Raw genomic sequence first — 18,005 nt, 5'->3', positions numbered from 1 at the left:
GAACACCTTCATTTTAAATAAACGAAATGTGGTATGTGGAAAAAAGCATGTAAAATGTAATTGGCTTTATGATAAGAAAGACATGGGCTCAAATTATGAGCTGTGAGACTTTGGGGAACTTACTTAGCTCTCCTCAAGAGTCTCAGTTTCTTATCTGGAAAATGGGGACTGTCCCTAGTGAAGGGGTTCAGAACACACCACTTCGAAGTATGCTGCTTTGACATACTGATTATTTTGAGTTAAAGGCACCTGAATAACAGCTGATGCACGAACGGCATTTTGACCTTTCTTTTTCTTCCTGAAAGCAGGAGGTGTACTCCCATGTGAAAGATACCCTGCCTATACCAAGAGGAAAGAAACTTTCTTATCACCAGAAACACAGAGTCAAGGCCAAGAGAAAAAAATCTGTATGCTTGACTCCTGTTACTCTGTCTTATGTTGGTCATAGCCAGAAGCCCTAAGAGGACACAGGAGAAATTTTACCACCTCTACCTTACAAAGTGGTTGTTAAGATTAAATGCTACACCCTAAACTTATACAGTACTGTATGTCAATTACATCTCAATGAAACTGGAATTAAAAAAGTAACTGTGATATTTTAGTAACATATCTAGCATAGGACTGCAAAAGTAGTAACAACAACTGTTTATAATAATTACTAACAATTCTTGAGTCCCTATTAAAGGATAAGCACTGTTCTAAGACTTTACATGTAGTAACACATTTAATCCTCACAAACGTATGAGATAATTTTCTTATGGTTTCTGTTTTACTGATAAGGAAACTGAGGCCAAGAGAGGTTAAGTAATTTGCCCAGGTTCACAGAGCAGGAAACCAAGACACTTGGTTCCAGAGCCCTACTTACTTTTAAGCACCATGCCATGCTGCTTCTCAGTAATAGAAGGCATTTAGCAAATGGTTCTCTCCCTAATAAAATAGTTGTTTTGTTCTTCCTTTATTTAAATATATATTTATTATGTAGTGACATAAACTTCATATAATATATATTTAAAGACAAGCATATTTTAAATGCATAAAAATATAAAGAACATCAAAAATTATCTAAAACCCATTGTCTTCAGATAAACACCATCTAACATGTTGATAAATAATCATACCATATTTCTTTATGCCTATATGCACATATAAAACTTATATAATGGAATTATATATTTTTGTAGTGTCTTTTTTTCACATTACTCTTCATCTACCCCCTCCACCAACTGCCCAACTACCCCATATACATATGCTTATATAATTGTCTACATACCCAGGATTATATTTACACACTTCTCTATCCCATTACTCTCCATATATGCCAATATTTCAAAGGCAATACCACCAAGTCAATCAGTAGATATATAAATATTTCCTTTTTTCTTTCTTTTTTTTTCTTTGCGGTACACGGGTCTCTCACTGTTGTGGCCTCTCCCGTTGCGGGGCACAGGCTCCCGACGCGCAGGCTCAGCGGCCATGGCTCACGGGCCCAGCCGTTCTGCAGCATGTGGGATCTTCCCGGACCGGGGCACGAACCCATGTCCCCTGCATCGGCAGGCAGACTCTCAACCACTGCGCCACCAGGGAAGCCCTATAAATCATTTTTAAAGGCTGCTAAATAGTACACAGAAAAAAATGTGTCCTCCTTTATTCAACCATTGCTAATTGTTGGGCATTCACACTATTGTCACTAATAATAACATTCAATAAGCATCTTTATAAAAGTGTACTTTCATAATGTGCTTTTATTATTAACAGGATATTACCAGAGGCATAGATAGGTTTGGGTAGGGGAATGTTTAGTTTTAGTAAATACTACCCTGTCCCACCACCAAACTCTCACAGAAGTAAGTTTTATTATTAGTCTGATATGGCTTGTTATGCTGTAGTATAATCCTTGCTGTCTAACACAATTCTTTTCATTTGTCTATTCATCATTTGGTTTTGCTTTTCTGTCAACTGCCTATTCTTATCATTTGACCTTTTTTTTCCCATTGCACTATTTATATTTTTCTTACTAACAGGTAAGATGTATTTTCATATTTTGAATATTAACCCTTTATCTGCCATCTGATTTGCAAATGTTTCCTAAATTGTCTTCTGAATTTATTTGTAGTGTCTTTTTAAGTACATAAGTTTCACAATTTTTTTAATAGTCAATCATATCACTTTTATAATTTCTAGGTTTTTTATCTTATTTAAGGTGGTATTTTCAACCATTAGATTTTCAGGTCTAATTCAACTAAACATTCACACAGGCCACACTGGGCATCATCCTACACAGGACAGAAACTATGCCTTTTGCCAAAAGGGCAGGTGAGACATTGCTTTTTCTTAGAAGGCCTTGTGGCAGTCCACACAGGTGGTAATTCAGGTGCAAGAAGATGAGCCTCATGTTGGGCAGGTGCAGGAGCTGTCCTGGTTTAAAAGCCTCACATCCCACAGGAGCCTATACCTCTTCTAACAACTCCACAGGCACAGCTTCCAGGGTCCCCACAAGGGACATGCCCATTTACAAGAGTCACTGCACTCAGGCCCAAAGCATGGCATCCCCATCAGGTCTTTAGGGTTTATTTACTCTTTCTCCCAGTGCACATTCATTTTACCAGTCAGAGTCATTTTTATCAAAAGCCTAGAAACAAAGTGACAATTTCTGTCAGGTTACCAGGGAAACAAATCGAGAGAACTGAAGGTGAAATTCTAATGCAGAGTAGGAAAACTTTCTGTAAACTCTTTGCTCAAAAATATCTGTGTAGGGCTTCCCTGGTGGCGCAGAGGTTGAGAGTCCGCCTGCCGATGCAGGGGACACGGGTTCGTGCCCTGGTCTGGGAGGATCCCACATGCCGCGGAGCGGCTGGGCCTGTGAGCCATGGCCGCTGAGCCTGCGCGTCTGGAGCCTGTGCTCCACAGCGGGAGAGGCCACAACGGTGAGAGGCCCGCGTACAGCAAAAAAAAAAAAAAAAAAAAAAAAAATATCTGTGTATACGTGTGTGTGTGTGTATACACACACACACACACACACATATATTGTTTTTCTGGTTGTCACTCCACTTTTAAAAACTTGTAATGGCTTCCCATCATCCACTAAATAAAGTTCAAACACCTAGCTTTAATTAAATGTCTGTAATAGTGAGACCTCAAGAGAATTGTTCAATTTTAACCACTACCTCAATTATTTCACCAAAATAGTCTGTGCTCCACCAAACTTGACTGACTCGCCTATTTCTCAAACATACTATGTACCTCTCCTATAGTACTTAACATAGTTTATGTCATAGCAGAGTCCATGTGCATTGCTTACCTTTGCCACTACCAGGGCTCCAAATTTCTATATGGAAGGAGCTCAAGAGATGGCATCAATTTTGTTAGTGGGGAAAAGAGTAGAAAATCACCTTAAAGCTGCATTTGTACAGGTAGTACATTCTTTTTTATTTAGTTTACACTGTTTTTTTGGGGGGGTGGTTTTTTGGAGGATTCACTAATGCAGCTTATGAATAGTTGTCTGAAAGCTCTTGTCTTAGCCTGAAATCCTAGAAAACAGTCTAAGACAAAAGTTTACATTATAGAAGGGGTACAGTCCCAGGGACACAAGAGTGAGAGAAAAAAGGAAGTAAATGATGCAAGGAGGGAGCACAAATATAAGAGCGTTTGTAATAATGCTAGCTACAGCTTCGGTCAGTCTCTCAGGATATGTCCATAGTCTGAAATTACTGACCCTTGTCAGAAACTGGCGTTTAGCGAAGCAGAGACGAAGAACAAATAATCTACTGGCTTCCTCCTGTATCCAGCCTCTCATTGGTTAAAGTCCATTCCAAGAGTTGATAACTCCCACACACTTCAGGTTTGTGTTATCTGGCCCCTCCGGGCAAGTACTAAGGAAGCCACAGAGTCCCTAGCCCAGGTGCAGCAAGCACTCAGGTGTGGTGACCTCTACTTGTCAGTTGGCACCCATCCAAAGGCATCCTCAATCTGTGGCAGTAGCAATAGCAGCAGAAAACTGCAGGATGGCCTGAGCCTTTGCTAGGGTTTCTCCAGTGTGGAAACAATTCAAGCAGCTCAAGCCTTAAGGTGAAGGGTAGCAGGAAAGGTGAAGCCAAACATATCTGTGATGATGTGTAAACCAGGGCCATGACAACCCCCAAAGTCATACCTTGTCTCCACCCTAACAATACTAGGAGCCTCAAAGGAAAGAATCACATCTTAATTTCATTCCATTTCTCTCTTTTTCTGATTTAGATATTTTACATTCTACTTCTATTCTTTTAGTGGTAACCCTAAAGATTTTAACATGCATATGTAGAAGAAAAATCTAAATTAAGGCAATCGCCACCATTTTTCCTAAAAGATATAAGAATCTTATAACACTTCCTCTTAAATAAGATGCTATTGACATTGTGTATTTGGGATTTGGGATTTATTTGGGCTTACATTTTTTTTTTTTTTTTTTTGGTACGCGGGCCTCTCACTGTTGTGGCCTCTCCCGTTGCGGAGCACAGGCTCCGGACGCGCAGGCTCAGAGGCCATGGCTCACGGGCCCAGCCGCTCCGCGGCATGTGGGATCTTCCCAGACCGGGACACGAACCCGTGTCCCCTGCATCGGCAGGTGGACTCTCAACCACTGCACCACCAGGGAAGCCCGGTTAAACTTTTAAAAATATATAACGTAAGGCATCACAATCCAAGATTCATATATATACTAAGACTCACTACATTGAGACAGAATTTCATGCTTAAATTGTCAAAAATAAACCAAATCTTTTTTTTTTTTTCAGCTAAGTAGAAAAGGGGGTGAATTTAAAAAATTCTTGAACAAGTCATTGTGGTTTTTCAGGAATAGCATTTTGGAGTCGTGGCTTTATGTTTTATTTTTTTACTACATGTTCCAAAATCGTCATTGCTAGTATGATTTCCAAAAAGAAGGTGCACCTAATGCAGGGAGTTCTAGGAGATGAGGGAGCAGGAAGGAGGGCAAAAGCAATTTCAGTAAAGAAAGGAGTCTTTCTAATCTTCTCTACCACCAAAGGCCAACTAGATGTAAAAAGAGTATTACTGACAGCAAAGAGAATTTCATGCCAGCCCTCAGTAAGAAAGTTGATGAAGCCACTCCATCAAGCTGGGTCATTCTTAATATGTTAATGCTTTCCTACTTAGAACTGTTTTCTCTTTTTCTATCAACACCAGGACATTATGAAGGCTATGCTGACAAAAGCAGAACAACAAAAAACAGTGGACAATCCCTCACTGTGCTGTTAGGTGGGAGCAGCCGGACCAGAAGAGAAGTAGACTAATTTTTTAATCATCCTAAAATACGAGCTTTTTAATCATTCAAAGCTGTGAGCCTCCTGGCCCAGAATAAAGGCCAGTACTGATCTAAAGAAATTCAGTGGATAAATGCACACTTAGTGCCATCATTTTAAGCTTTGCTTTTAAAAGCTTTTTTTAGATGGCTTCTGCATTCCAAATTCAAGCACTGTAGCTAACCTAATTTGGGCTTTGAGCATCAGCATGAAGACATCTGTACTTCTTAGTAAACCATTATCATTAGCCCTTCATAGATGAAAAGCTACTTTACTTGGAACACTGCCTGTAATTCATTGCCCTTGATGTAAGAACAGGACGATTCTTCTGCACTTCAAACTCCTAGAATATATCTGTTTGCCCTTGGATTCCTAATCTGGAATTTCCTTACCATAAACATGTAAAACATTTATAGCCTACTAATGAGGATAATCTAGGATCAAAATGTCTTCTTTTCAAAATGGTACCCAAATTTGGCATTTCTCTTCCATCGTTCACAATACTAAAAATTCTATATTCAAAATTGACGCAACAAACAAAATAAGAGTACTGTCAAAGAACACACAGTGAAAGTAATAACAAATACTCCTTGTAACACGATTCCATAAAATTTCACTTTCAGCTCAAATTGTAAAAATAATAAAATAACCTTACAAAATAATCTCTTTCATTGTGATTTCTTACAAAATAATACAGCAAGCTTCAATAATAGAGTCTTAACCACAATTTGAAAACACACAGTATGGTTTCACCTAAATATACAGTTAACTGATATATCTGTACCAATGCCTGGTACAACTGGAGTCACAGTTCTCATAAAAATGTTTGTAATCTATTTCAATAGGAATGTTATCAAAGGAAGATATAAAGTGGCAGTCCTCAAACTAGCATATGCATGCCCTGGGGATACATAACAACTTTTTAAGGGATAAGTAGGCTTAGATAGTTTCAAAAGAATTAATTTTCAGATCATCAACTTCTTAAAAAAGGAGAACACCTCTGGTCAGGGCTTCTCCTAGGATAATGACCCTTCACCAACTTTACAAATGAGGAGCAAGCTTCCCATCCATCCAGTATCTTATTACAAGTTGTTCCAGGGCATAGAAACCTTCATAGCCCTCCAAACAAAGGCAGTTCAGCACACTGGTGCTTTGGCTGAGAAAGTGCATGTGTCTCCTAATTAGGCAACACAGCCGTTTTAAATTGAGATGGTTTCTAATCCTTTGCCTTCTTCAAAATCAAAAACAGACCTAAAGAGTGTTCACATAGTAAATGATTAAAATAATGCTTGGTGAAAGATATCTTTGTGATTTAGAGTTGTAATTCAGGAGTTTAAAGAACTAGTGAGATTACTATAACACAATTCCCACCATCTTTTTATCTATGTGAACAGCATTTGCACTTATAAAAACAAAACCGTCAAACAAACAAAAACCAGACAGAATTGATGCTGAGCCCTGTCTTATCTAACCATAAGTAATTTTCATTCAGGGAAACCTAAAGTAATAGTTTAAACGTCCCATCGTCTCATTAAGAAAATATAATGAATGCATTACTTTTAACAAATATACATATATAAATGTATATTACATACATTTCATCATTTTTGTACTACTAATAATAGTAATGATAAGTCATTTCAGAAGAACTTTTAAAATCTTTAGAATTATACTGTCCAATACTACATCTACTTGCCACATGAGGCTAGGAGCACTTGAAACGTGGCTAGTCCAAACTGAAATGTGCTATAAGTATAAAATGCACACCAATTTCAAAGACTTTGTAAGAAAATGAGAATGCAAAGCATCTCATTAATAATTTTTATTTTGGTTACATGTTCAAATAATATTGTGGACTTATTGGGTTACAATGTATTATTAAAATTAATTTCACGGGCTTCCCTGGTGGCGCAGTGGTTGAGAGTCCGCCTGCCGATGCAGGGGACACGGGTTCGTGCCCCGGTCCAGGATGATCCCACATGCCGCAGAGAGGCTGGGCCCGAGCCATGGCCGCTGAGCCTGTGCGTCCAGAGCCTGTGCTCCGCAACGGGAGAGGCCACAACAGTGAGAGGCCCGCGTACAGCAAAAAAAAAAAAAAAAAAAAAAAAATTAATTTCATTTGTTTCTATTTTTAATGAGATTGCTCAAAAATGTTCAATTATATATGTACCTCATGTTATATTTCTATTGGACAGAACTCTCTTAGAACCTTATGGTCCAATGATACAACAATTGATTTTAAAGGTACATGTTTTTAAATGTATATTGTTTTAATGTATATGTTTTTGTTGCACAGAAGTATGACAAGGATATCAATACAAGACTCTCAAATGTAAAGGTAACAATAAATTTTAAAAATCTTTATCATTAGCTTATCAGCTAATGACATTATCTGATAGATTTGTGTTCACAAAATGTTGTAGTTTTGTTCCCAATTACCCGCCAATTAAGTAGCTGGAAAAAAAATGTTATTTACACTATTTCCTCAGCTAATATTTCCATTCTTTTCCACACTATCCTGGATTTTAGGCTTTCAAAGTCTACAAACTCAGTCTTACATTTCTCCCCGCATACTTTAAAAGTATTTTGTAACATGTGGATATTTAAAAGTTGTCAGTTATGAAAAGAAAAGTACATTACCTGGATAAGCACACTGTAGCAGAGCTATCGATTTGCCTCCAGGGCCAGCACACAGATCCAGAACCTTTTCCCCATCCCTCAATTCCAGAGCCAGTACTGGGAGAAGAGAGGCAGCATTCAGGAGATAGTATTTTTTTAGGTTTCCAATTTGGTGTCTTTCTGAAGGCATTCTGTGTGGAGTTCTGCTAAGGTAACATTTCAGTGACTTAGGATAGTAGGGTAAAGATCCTTGAAAGAGTGAGTGATAGCCCTTCAAATGTAAATCCTTTTCCAGTTCAAAAGGATAATTGAATCGGTTAAGAAGCACAGCATATTGCCAACATGATGGAGATGTTAGTATATCCCTAGAGAGAAAAAGAAAAACAGAGGGATATTAATATTATACACAGCAATACAATCTTATATGACTAAGTGAGGGAATGTGGTCCTAGTTCTACGCTTTACTTACCTGTGATTTTCAGAGCCAGGAGTAGTATTACAGACTTTTTCTTTTGCCTCAGGCTCCCATATTGCTCAACACAGTACTGTTATGTTCCTGTCTATATTTAAAACTTTTGATATTTTGTTCATCATGGGTTTTTTTCTTTTGTATCAGTTTTGGTCATTAAAATAGTATTTACCTTGGTTACCAAGCTTTAGGGGCTCTGCACCAGAGAGGAATGCCTCACTTGCCTCAGTCTAGTCCCTCCCTGCAGATTATCTTGCCAAAAAAACATGGCCTGTCTTTAACATACCTCGAAATCCATCAAAATAGATTTTAGTCGATCACTCTTTGCGCAAGGAAGCATTTTTCTTAGAGACAAAATTTAAAACCTGAGTCTATTAATATTAAAGGGAAAAGTACTCATTAAAGGGTGTTTAAAGGAATGAGTGTTCAAGTTTTGCTCCGATGAAGATAATCGTATGGAAAGCTAACTACAGTGAACACTACAGTAACAGAGTTAATAAGGCAATCAGTGGCTCAGATGATACAAAACCAAGGATGGTTTAAAAATCACTCATGGATTGATGGTGCAGGCTTTCCCTGCCCCCACCTCTCCAACAGATTTACCTTCCTAATTTTTTACTTGGGCCAACAGTTAGATTTGTTGACAATCACAAGCTCACATCAACTGACAAATGATACAGCAGGAAATATTTATTTACGAGCTGACCTTTCTAGGGGAGTTCTTTGGAAGCCTCATTAACCACGCTCAATTAAGTAAATTCCAGCTGCTACTCACCCTGGTGTGGCCTATGTGAGGAATGGCTGGATTGAAATGTAACAACTGTGACTCTGGATGTGTGCCATGTGAATTTCAGTTGAGGCTAACATGTGAAATTGCTTTCTCTTTTCACTGCCTCTTACTATGATGGTGCATCACAGAAGCCCAGTGTTTCAGCTATACCGGAGGATGACAGTCTCTTTAAAAACATGCTTCACAAACTTTAGCGTGCATCACGTGCCTGTAAGAGACTGCTGGGCCCCACCCGGGGCTTTCTGTATGTCTGAGGTAGAGCCTGAGAATTTGCATTTCTAGCAAGTTCTCGGGTGATACTGATGCGCTGATCCCCAGGACCACACTTTGGGAACCAATGCATTACACTGGACCCTAAAAGGAAATCTATGAAGGCCACGGTTGTAAACCTTATGTCAGTCCATCCTAATCTTACCCTCTAAACTGGATGAATATCTATCCAGAGTTTTGAGTCATGTAGTAACAGGGAAATAATGCTCAGAAACATAATTTTATTAATACAGACTAAAGTGTCTTGGCTTTAAATCATGTGTCCATCCCTTAGCTAACAAGGGCTAGACACTTTCAACTGGCTTTATACACTTTCAATTGGTTAATATCTGGCAGGGCAAATCTCCATCCTTTTTTCTTTTTTTCTTCTCAATTTCCAAAGCTATCTTAGAATGTTTATTGTTTCAGATGAACATGAGAATCAACTGGTCAGTTAAAAATATTTTATAAAATATTTGTATAGATAAATAGATAATAACTTTGACTAGGATTATATTAAATGCACTAAATTTGGGGAGAATTAACATTTTATTGTATTCACTCTTTCCAACTTTCACCACAATATGTTTCTCCATTTATTCACATTTTCTTTCATATCCCTTAGTAAAGATTATTAATCTTGCATATTTCACTTAACCTTACTGTATAAAAGGATTGTTAGTTTAGGAACACTACTGATTCTTGTACATTATCCAATATGTTAAATCTTGAAGGATAAGGAGGAATTAGCCACAGGATGAAATGAAAATACAAATTCCAGGGCAAAGGCCATAGCGGCCATAGCACGTGTACAGGCACAAAGGTATGACGGACAGTGCATTTGGGGAATTAAAAGTAGTCTAATGTGGCAGAAGATTATATGGGTCAAGTATAAGATAAAGTTTTAAAATATTACCGTATAAATTTAAAATTCTTATAAATGAGAAGTCATTGAAAGACTCTGGGGGGAGAGCCTCATTCGATTTAAAAACATGTACTTATGGCAGAGTGAGGCAGGAATCTTCAGAAATTATTCTATCTCATTCTTCAACTAGATAAAATAAGCCCTTGCTCAGAACAAATAAACTTTCTGATCCCTCTTAACCTACACCCAGCCTACTGAACTGCCTGAATTTCCTGGAGCAAGTTTTCTTTAGCCTTTACCAGTCTCAGCATAGACTGTTCCCTCTGCCTAGAATGACCTTTCCTCTCTCACCCCCTTCAGCCTGACTTAACTCTCCTACTTGCTACTCATGGGGCAGTTTAGGCTTTATCTCCCCAGAGAAGCCTCTCTATCTACCACCCAATCCACCCATTCCATCTCACCCTGATAATATTAATAATAATAAAAATTACTGATCAGATGCTTACTATGTGCTTTTTGCATGCTTACCTCATTTCACCATCACAACAACCATGAGGGGCAGCTATTATGCTCATTTTAGAGGTCAAGCTAACTGAGGCTGTCAGAGATTTGGCAACTTACCCAAGGTCACATCACTGTTTAAAGAGAAGTCCCTGATTCAAAATCCGCTGGCTTTAAAGCCTAATAGGAGCGTGAGGCCCTGGTACTGTAGCACAAGTGGTATATGACAGGAAGGAGAAGAGAATTTCTACTCCAACCCTCACCTAGTGCCAGTGGCCCCGTTCTCCCTGAAGCCTGACATACGCAGCCCTTGGGAACCAGCTGCAACAGATCAATTCAATGAAGTGACTGCTAAGGCTGCTCAGGCTGGTACTTCCCAGCCCTGAGAAAGCAAAGCTGTGTATTAACGTGGGTCTCAGCACCCACCTGCCAGTAACCTCGTCTTCCCCCAACACACACACACACCCTCCAGCGCTTGCATTGGTGGGATGATGCCCTGATGCTGGTGGCTACTCACTTCAAAAGCTCTGATGGATGGGCAAGTAGCCCAGCAGACAGTGGAGGAAGCACATATTAGAAGACTCAAGAAGACACTGGCCAGGCGCCACACTCCAGGTCTCCTCTCAAGAGGAGGAGTCTGAAGCTGCGTCACTTAATAAACTCCAAGGCCAGAAGTGGAAGCACACCAGCAGTCAGCAGAACGGGGACCTAGAAGATCAGTGACCTGCAAATATTTTGCTAGTACTTCCACTGATACCATTTTGAAAAAAACTATGTCAGGATGGTGAAAGTGTGACCCTTCTTGTCAAGTGGGACAAAGACAATGTAGAAGGGCAGGTTGGTAAAGGGGAGTAAGTACCCCCTTAGGCAACAGGGGAGCAGAGTAATCTCCTGAAAAAGCATACATGAAAGCCGAGGATCTGGAAGTTGATTGCTATAACTTGCCTGTGCTCACATATCCCTTGAAAATTGCATAATATATTATTTGGACAATGTTTGTTATATGATAACATGATTTTCAACTTTTCTGTGATTTTCTTTTCTCTTACTATTCTGTTCTCCATTCTACCTTCCTAACGAATGATGAGGATGAAATATTATCTTATCTACACATCACTAAGCACAACTGCTTAGTTCTGTGTAAATGCACTGATTACAGAACCCACTAAACGTTCATGGTTAAAATACAGAAATCCCTTTTGTTTTACTGCTATTATTACCCACTAGAGGGCGCTCATTCAATCATTTTAAAAGTCTGGTTTAGAAATCAAGACTAAATCAGCTCATGGAAGTGCGTGCATCAAGATATGTTTTCGTGCCATTTAATTTCTATTCTTCAGAGAGTCTAATGAGCTGATTGCCTCCTACTCTTTCTTGACATTGTTTCCTCCTTGTTTCTCATGGAAGGGTAATCTATATCCATATTTGTTAGCCACAGTACCTCACATTGGAAGTCCCGAGTGGAGGTTTATGTTTGGTGGAGACAACAAAAGGCTGAAAAGACTGCACACAAGGAGTCCTTTATGTCCCTTATATCAGGAGACGTGTCCATACACTCCCAAGACTGGGACTCCAGACCCTTCACAGCAGCACACTTGGTAGAGGAAAAGGCACAGACTTTCAAGTCACAGGCTTAGACTGGCCATAAACTGAGACACCTGGAAATTTTTCTAACCTCTGACTCTAAAAGAGGCTAAAAGTTACTACTACACAGGGTGTGCACAGATTTTGGTTGAAAATGTGTGTAAAGCCAAATAAGGGTCAAAATAGAAATCTAGATACTAGTTCATTTTTGTTTTCCTCAACCAGCCCACTCCACCCCCACCCCCCCTTCACAGATTGTGGTAATGCAATCTGGTTATACAATATTTTTTACTGCTATATGTGAACTATGTGACCTCTGGGTTAATGAGGAGAATGTTAAAATATATATATATATATATTTACAGACAGGCCAGACTTAACTATGGCTTTTTTTTTTTTGCCTTCCACAAAGTGCACACAAAATTTCCAAAGTTCATAAAGATTTCCAATTAATCCTCCCCTCATATATATTTGAGGGCAGACTATACATAATCCATCTTTGTATTCCCAATGCTTAGCACAATGCCTGGTATATAAACACTGCCTAAGTTGTGAATACATATGTAGGCCACTTGCACAAGTCTTAAGATACTGGTTCTTCAAGACCCTCCCTTGACAGGGAAGAGACGGGTCAGTAAATTATGACAATACAACCTTGAACGAATTACAACAGCTGTATCATCAAAATGCAGTGGAAACACAAAGGGCAGAACTAATTTTGCCAAGTGCATATGGGACAGCTTGATGAAGAATAACAGTAATAGTAATAAAAATTATTCTCACATGTACTGAGGGCTTACTATACGTCAAACAATATTCTAAACACTTCATTTTTATATGTAAATTCATTTTCTCTTTCCAAATAATTATATGAAATAGATACTATTTTTCCCACTTTACAGACAAGGGTAGTGAGGCACAGACATGTTAAAGAACTCTCCTAGGTCACAAGCTACAAGATGCACAGGTGGGATCTGAACCCCCACTTTAACCACTGCACAGAGGGAAAAAGGAGAGCGTCATTCCTGGCCCGAAAAGATGATGGAGCCTGTCTAGTCATGATAAGACATTTGGTCCAAATGTAATACTGCAGACAGTGGGGGAGCAGGGGAGGCTAGTATTCCAGGAGTGACACGTTGCAATACGGCAGCGTTGAGAAGCAGCATGACAGAGTGGGTAAGGCAAACTCCCAGGGCTTTTCCAAATGTGAGCTGCGTATCACTGGGCAAGTTACTTAACCTCTGCATGCCTCCGCTTTCCTATCTACAAAATGGAAATAATAATAACTACCTCGAAGGGTTGTACAGGATTATGTTATCAAATGTAAAGTGATTAGAACACTGTCTGGCATATAGTGTCATAAAAGTGGATGCTAAACTAAGCAAACAAACAAACACTAAAGGGGAGAGACTATGGAAAAGGGCTGTTGCAATATGTCAGGTAAGAAACAATGAAGGCCTAACTAAATAGTAACAGTGATGATAAAAAGGAGATCCAAATTAAGAAACTTCTCAGGTAAAAGCAAAAGCACCTGGTGGGCAGTTAGATTTTGATGGGGGCAGGGCAGTGGTGTGTGGTGGTAGTACAGAGTTAGGGAGACCCCAAGACCACCCTTACTTCTGACACCGACTAGTAAGTTCAGGTTCCCCAAGACCACTCTCAGGTTAATTATTAGCTAAAAGCTATTTTATTAGCTATATTATAAGCTATAACTCACTGTTACACTCATGGTTATGGTTACAGCTTATTACAGTTAAAATCACACAAGGTAAGAGATGCAGGATGCAGAGTGTAGGACAGTTCAAAGCATGAAGCTTCCAGTTGTCTTCTTCAGTAGAATCATGGACAAGGATAACCTTTCCCTGTAACCATGTGTGACAATATGCACAGGAGTACTGCCAACCAGGGAGTCCTGGTGTCTAGATTTTAGTGGGGCTCAGTCACACAAACATGACTGACTACCCACTCAGCTGACCTTCAGTCTCCAGCCCCTCCGGAGGTTGGAGGCAGGAGCCCTAGCTGATACGGTGGCCCAGAGCCCGCACCTCACATCACGTTGTTACACTCCCCCATGTTGCCCAAGCCCTCAGGCAAACAAAGACTTTTAGGCAGAGCATTCCAAGGGCTTAGAGATCACCTCCAAGGAGCTGAGGGCAAATGTCAGACCTACCTCTGAATAAGGTTCATTCTTCACTAAAAGGTAGTAAAAGTGTGGAGGAAGAAAAAGGAAACTGAATGGATAGTGATGCCTTCAACTGAGATAGAATATGCAAGCAGCAAATGGCAACATAGGTTTGGTAAGGGAAAATAATAATCTGCTTTTGAGTTTGCCTGGTACGAAACTAAGTAAATTATCAGGAAACACTTAAGCTTGGCAAGGGCTGCATCACTTGAGATGAGAGCACACTGAGGGAAGTTTAGAGTCATGCCATGAATGGGCTCACCTTAAGGAGAACATGTAGGTAACAAGTAGGGCAAAAGTTGAATCTGGGTAAACTCAACTTCAAAGGACTGCTAAGAGTGTGATGGCAAGAAGAGTTTTTACAAAACGATAAAATTAAAATAAACACTAACCCTACCCCACTACTACAGAAAACTAAAAGTACTGAGTAAATTATTAGCTTTCTAGATAGCACAAAAATGCACTCACCTTTCCCTGGAAGTACATAGACTCTGCAAGCACAAGACTACGTCTTGCAAATAAATAGTTAAAAAACAAAAGTATTTCTGTCCTTATTTCTCCATGCCATCCTCCATGCTCAGACTACTTTCTAAGCTGAGAAAGCCTTTATTCTGCCTATGGCAAATTTAGCGCATGTTTATGCAAAACTTAAATTACCATGAAAACTCAACAAAAAGGTAGATGAAGCAGAAGGCATGGCTTATTAAATGGACTGCTCATTTTGGTTAGGGTCAAATAATAATTTATAAATCTGTCTGAGCACAGTAAATAGAAAAATAACTCGTTACAGGGTCTGAGCAGCCAGATAAAGTCTGAAGACAATACAGCTCTTGAAATTTTTTTATTTTTTAAATCATCCATTTATGCCTAATTACATCACAGGTATGAGAGGCATATAGAATAGGGGTTAGCCGTGGGAGTTCATGAACCAGAGAGCCTGGGCACAAATCCCAGTTCTGCCACTTACTAGCTGAGTGAACTTGGGCAAATTACTTAAAAGTCTGTGCAGTTCCCTCAGGTGAAAAGTGGGAAACAAACTTCAGAGGTTTGTTCTAAGGGTCAAAAAGTCAATATTGCCTGGCACATAATAAGAATGCCATAGGTGTTTGGTTATTTGGCTATTCTATTTGAGTAACTCTGCATACTGAAAACCTCATGAATTAATTATACACTTCACTATTCATTCCTCTTTCTTCTCTGTGATAGAAGACACCCATTTAAAAATCTAGTTTTGAAATAAAACTACAACTATAAACTACATTTTCACGTTACAGTATTTAACAAGTTTCTAAAACAGTTTGTCTAAAATTATTTCAGAACCACTTCATACTTTATTAAATCACCAAGACCTGGCTTTTCCTCAGGTCTCTGCTGGCACCATCAGGATTTGTTAGATAAGACTAGGTACTCCTGCCTATTTCTATTGGTATATTTATGGAATTAGAAGTTTATATAGTTTTAATCATGCGCCTCCTCCTCCATGAACAGACTGTCTGAAAACTGGTCCTGGGGATTGTCTTGCTCTTTGTATTTCAGTGTATGGTATACTGTATCAGGCACTCAATGTAAAGAAACCATAGAGCAACATACCAACCAAACACAAAACTCACTAAACATACAAATCGAACTTCTCTCACATCTAGGCATTAAATATTTCTCATTTCTGTTTTCTATAATACATTTAAATAATTTGTGTGTGTGTGTGTTGGGGGGGCACAGGCATGTGTGTTCAAAACACAGTCAGCTATAGATATGGGGAAGAAATATGATTAGCAAATAAAGTGACTTCAGCTAAGATAAAGCAGTGTTGGCTTTAAAGACTTGTTGCATTATCTCCTGAATTTCAGAACTAGTCAAATATACTCAAAATTTTTCTTTCAGATTTTTGTTACAGTATAATTAATTTTGTAAAACTGGTGGGCAGTCCTGTTTCAAAGATCAAAGCAATTTCTTAAGGCAAGGGCATAACAACTTTTGCTTATAACAAAATTATCACTACAAAGTTTTCTTTCTACCCTTTCCATTTTCCCATGAGCCCATCTATTTCCTCCTCCTTCTCCCTTCTGAAGCCTCAGCAGGAAATGGAAACCGGGTTTAGATTCCTTTATCTTTTATCTTCACAGCACCCCTCCCCCAGATGGGTTTATTTCTTGTTCTATCATAAAGCATCAAGAGATGAATTATACTAACCTTACTGTATGCCAGGCATCTCCAAGTTCTCTGGAATATTCCTTTTCAAAATGATCCAATACAACTTTGCAAATCTGTTTTGCAACCTTCCTCTCTGATTTTGCTTTCAGCTATGATGATAAGAAAAGGTTGCTGACACACTCTGATGTTACCAATTTACTGAACTTCAACATTATCAGCACAGTCTTTTTTCTTAACAACACTTTTTTTCCCGATAATTACTAGTTCTTACAACAGGAGTTGTACCTCACACATAACAAAACTGTATTGACTATCTACTTATGAAAAAAAGGTTTCTCCAAATGATTATTGCTCAAATGTAAAGCAAAGGGTAAAGCAGAATTGCGGTGTTAACACAGGAATGTGTGTCAAAGGAACAAAATTAACTTAAATAAACCACTCTAGATGTTAACATTAGGGGAACTGGGTGAAATGGGCACAGGAAGTCTTTATTATCTTTGCAATTTTTTTGGAAATGTAAAATTATTCCAAAATGAAATGTATTTAGAAGAAAAGTCACTCTAGTTTCCTGTGGAAACGTCCTTGCAGTTCTATTTCATTTACTAAACCAAGAAAAGTTTACCTATGTAACAGATATCCTTTAAGCTTCCAGGACAGTACAGAGTCTCAGCCCTCCAAGAGCTTGCATTGTGCTCAAAGCTGAAAGGAGTGGATATTAAAGTCTGCAGGCGGGACTGCAGACAGGTTATTTGAAGCGGATGTGAGTCTTGGGAGAAAACGACAGAGAACGCTCACGAACAAGCGTCAAAACTCTCGGCATTATTCTCGAGCTTTGGACTGAAGACAGAGAAACCCAGAGATCACAAAGTTCCCACATCCCAGCCCCCTCCCTCGCCACGCCGTCGGTCGATAAAGTTTCTGGTTCAATCACAGGAACCCGGCTGGATCCCAGCCCTCACCCGGGTCAACATCATTCCGTCAGGAGAAGTCAAACAAGAAGTCAAAACCACCGGGCATCTTAGGCTTGCAGGGAACCAAAAACTCAGCTCGTCTTCCGAGTTTCGCCGGAATTCTCTCCCATCCCTCACTTTTCCGGTTCAACTTCTCGCGAGATTCTGCTTTGCCTGAGTTATCGAAATCTCGCCAAAAAACCTAGGTCCCGCGAGAGGCAAGCGCAAAGTTACTTCTGCCGGTGGCTGAAGGAGGCGGTGCCTACCTGCTCCGGGGGCGTGGCTGGGGCCCGTGGGCGGAGCCTTGGGCAGCCTGTCCTCAGAAAGTCGTGCCTCACGCTAACAGTCTCT

The 18,005-nt window shown here is 39.4% G+C and overlaps 1 protein-coding gene across 2 annotated transcripts in view; it reads right to left on the bottom strand.

Moving 5' to 3' along the window:
- Window positions 1–17,793, bottom strand: part of NSUN3 (NOP2/Sun RNA methyltransferase 3) — a 53,212-nt gene extending 35,419 nt beyond the window's left edge. The window contains exons 1-4 of one of the 2 annotated variants that reach the window (XM_060099810.1): window positions 17,664–17,793; window positions 16,744–16,853; window positions 8,222–8,278; window positions 7,935–8,104 (exon numbers count right to left, since the gene is read on the bottom strand). In XM_060099810.1, the coding sequence (XP_059955793.1) occupies window positions 7,935–8,104; window positions 8,222–8,278; window positions 16,744–16,853; window positions 17,664–17,678 (352 nt within the window). In that variant the 5' untranslated portion in view covers window positions 17,679–17,793. Of the gene's footprint in view, window positions 1–7,934; window positions 8,279–16,743; window positions 16,854–17,663 lie in introns of both variants that reach the window. The other variant, XM_060099809.1, reaches the window with a different exon arrangement.
- Between the last annotated feature and the right edge of the window lie 212 nt (window positions 17,794–18,005).

This window comes from Mesoplodon densirostris, chromosome 5 (assembly GCF_025265405.1).
Source record: "Mesoplodon densirostris isolate mMesDen1 chromosome 5, mMesDen1 primary haplotype, whole genome shotgun sequence".
In the NCBI taxonomy this organism is placed as follows: domain Eukaryota; kingdom Metazoa; phylum Chordata; class Mammalia; order Artiodactyla; family Ziphiidae; genus Mesoplodon; species Mesoplodon densirostris.
This window is presented reverse-complemented; position numbering and strand designations above follow the sequence as displayed.